The 2943-nt window shown below is 36.8% G+C and overlaps 1 protein-coding gene across 1 annotated transcript; it reads right to left on the reverse strand.

Moving 5' to 3' along the window:
• Window positions 1-464: 464 nt before the first annotated feature.
• LOC148958996 (uncharacterized) lies at window positions 465-2171 on the reverse strand. Its single transcript, XM_089111297.1, has one exon. The coding sequence runs from the start codon at window positions 2107-2109 to the stop codon at window positions 979-981; it is 1131 nt and encodes a 376-aa protein (XP_088967423.1). The 5' UTR covers window positions 2110-2171; the 3' UTR covers window positions 465-978.
• Window positions 2172-2943: the final 772 nt, after the last annotated feature.

A 2943-nucleotide genomic window follows, 5' to 3' on the forward strand; every position in this document is an offset into this window, starting at 1 on the left:
GTATTTTTGTTGTGTGGCTTATCAAACTAATTGTTCGATGGATATCGAATTCATTTGCTTTTGGATTTATGGTATTGCTATGAATATTGACTTTAAAGATCTCCCAGAATGTTTCCCATGTTATAAACCTTGTTGATAAGCTCAGTCAACTTTTCTATACCTTTTTCCCCTGCGCTGTCTATCATTTCCACGTTAACCTGATCTGGACCTGGTGCCTTTCCTCTTTTCATCTTTCTTAAGGCGAATTCTACTGTAAACAAAACATAATAACATTTTTCTGGTGAATGGGTGCTCTAAATAGCTAAAAGCATTCATTCTTTGGTATACATTTTAGAGGCCAAAATAACCTTTTCAGAATTTTTATATATTTAGTTATAAATTAGTTCTGAATTACAATCAACATATATTTAGCAAAAAATAGAGGTTTTAATATCAGAGACAGTTTCAGATAAAAACATCTAAAGAATGGTCTAATCTTTTAAAAAGCACCATGAAAGTGTTTACATGTCTACCATTAACCAATTGATGTACAATATATTCTAAATAGGTGATAAACTCAGTAGTATAGTGAGGGAGGTAAGTGGGGACAGAATCCCCCCAAATGGCAAAAAGCTCTTTGAAAAACTAAAAGGTAGGTAGGCCTACTAAAAGATATAAACCACCACTTTTCCTTTGCTCAACTCACCTTCCCCCCTCCAATCTTACCACCCTGGCTATGCTACTGAATACACTTTATATCAAGATAAAATGGTTGATACCTTAGTCAAATGCAAAGTCATCAACTACTACCCATCAGTAATTATAGCCACAGTGCTTTCTTTCTAGACTTCTATTTTGCAGTTTGCATCATGATATTAGCCAATTTTGGTTGTTTTCACCTGATCTTTCTTGCCTAGCCAGACTTGAGCCTTGACCAAGGGTTTGTTAATAGTACTACATAGCTATATAAAGCTAAATTTGTGTATAATAAAGTCTCCATTATACCAGATGCTCGGGAATCAACAAAGCAAGATTTTTTTTTGCTTGTTCAAGACATTCTTTGTATGCTAGGGCCTCTTCTTCATTGCCCCTCTCCTTGTAAAACTGAACTGCAAATTCATTTCGTGTGACCGAAACCATGAGTCCAAACATTTTCCTTGCATTGGGATCTGTAAGGAAATTTGATGACAAGTGGTCTCTGTTTGAATTTAGCATGCAAACCTCAAGCACATGCATATTTTCTTTGTGATCCTGGTAAAAATCAAGAACTTGGAAAAATGCTCCTCTAAGGATAATCTCTTCCTCTTCTGGAAAATCTGACAAACTTTTTATATCTACAGCACAAATGGTACTGACAACACCAGTCGGATTTCTTTCCTTGTAGTGCTGAAGAAACCTTGGCTTCATCTCCAGTATGTGTATTTTGAAAAGGATTGCATTTGGTTTAGAGCAGACAAATCTTTTGGCCATTTCAATATTTGTTGTTGAAGACATGAGACATAGTGGTATGGCAATATAGCGCTGCTGGATTTCCTTCTTCATTAGGCTCTTGAACGCATCAAAATCTTCATCTTTTAAACCCACACCCCTGTAAACTATTCCGGTGAAGTTATCGCATGATTTGTTTTTCAGGCAGAGGTTGTAAAGATCAATATTTAGCAGCTCTACCAGAAATACAATTGTCTGAATAGTTTTTGGGTCATTGGTGGTGTCATCGTACCTAAACAAAGAATTCATAATACCGAATATTTTATTGTAGCCTGTTTCTGAAGTGTACAGACGTATAACGTTAAAATTTGATTTTTCTAGTTGTGTCTCATCGATATCTCCCCAGTTTAGATCTTCATTTTTGATCAAGTCGACTCTCTTCATAAAATCTTTCTCTACTTCACTATTTAGCCTACCTGCCAGAAACTCAGCAAGACCTCGGGCAAACTTTGCTCGATCGTCCCAGTGGTTCCTAATGTAAGTAATCGACTTCCTTACTTCGGCCATCCGAGAGTTGACAAGTTCTCCGTTGTAGTAAGGCTTTAAATCATTGAGATTCTGACTTTGAAAAAGCTCCGGCGACTGTTCGTTTGAGCCATAGCGTTCCACTCTTGACAGATCGATATTATCCCGAAAGTCCATTATAAGGAAGAAATTAGAGTTTCTTGCGAGCTTTAGGCCAATCTCGTTCCCATAGCCACTAGTTGGTTGGTCCCAGTCTCTCAAAGAACTTCCTTCCAAGAAATGCCAATGGTCTTTTCACGTTTCTCAAGCCACGTATTTCCGTGTTATTTTTTATTCTAATTGACACTAATCAAACAGTATAATTCTATTTATGAAAGTTTCAAAATTGAAGATAATATTCATCTTTGTTTCTTGTTGCTAAATAAGTGCAACCAAGCAGCATGAAAAGTAGATTCGAAAATGGCGTTGAAAAATGCAATATTAAATCAAGTAGACATGTAAAGCAGGGATGTCCAAAGTTTTACAAGCAAGGGCCAAATGCAGAAAAATTAACAAAGGGCCGGCAACACACTACAGGCAACACAATGATACGAGAATACGATGTATATTTTTAAACTTGAAATAAATTGTTCCGAAAATATGTTATGTTTTGTGCTGAAGGATGGCTGATAGGTCAGCAGCTGTCGTCTGTATCTTAGTCTGCTTGTTCAGATTTTGGAACAAAAAGTCGAAAATGTTTGTCACCAATGAATGTTGAGCCGAGAAGGGGAACATTCTATTTTCATGGCGTCTTATTGAGAAGAAACCTGTCATTATCCAAACTCTGATAGAAGTTATGAACGGTGAGAGGTGGTTTTGACTCTTCAGGGACTCATCACACTGCATTTCAATGAGCTCTAACTTTAGAGTGCAGACCCCTTCTACTTTTTATACATCCACCAGGAATGGGGTCGACGACACCTTAATCTCTTTCTCAATAACAGCAAAATCTTGAAAACGCTAGTTAAATTC

Source organism: Rhopilema esculentum, chromosome 11 (assembly GCF_057945365.1).
Source record: "Rhopilema esculentum isolate cy_ngs chromosome 11, ASM5794536v1, whole genome shotgun sequence".
NCBI lineage: Eukaryota > Metazoa > Cnidaria > Scyphozoa > Rhizostomeae > Rhizostomatidae > Rhopilema > Rhopilema esculentum.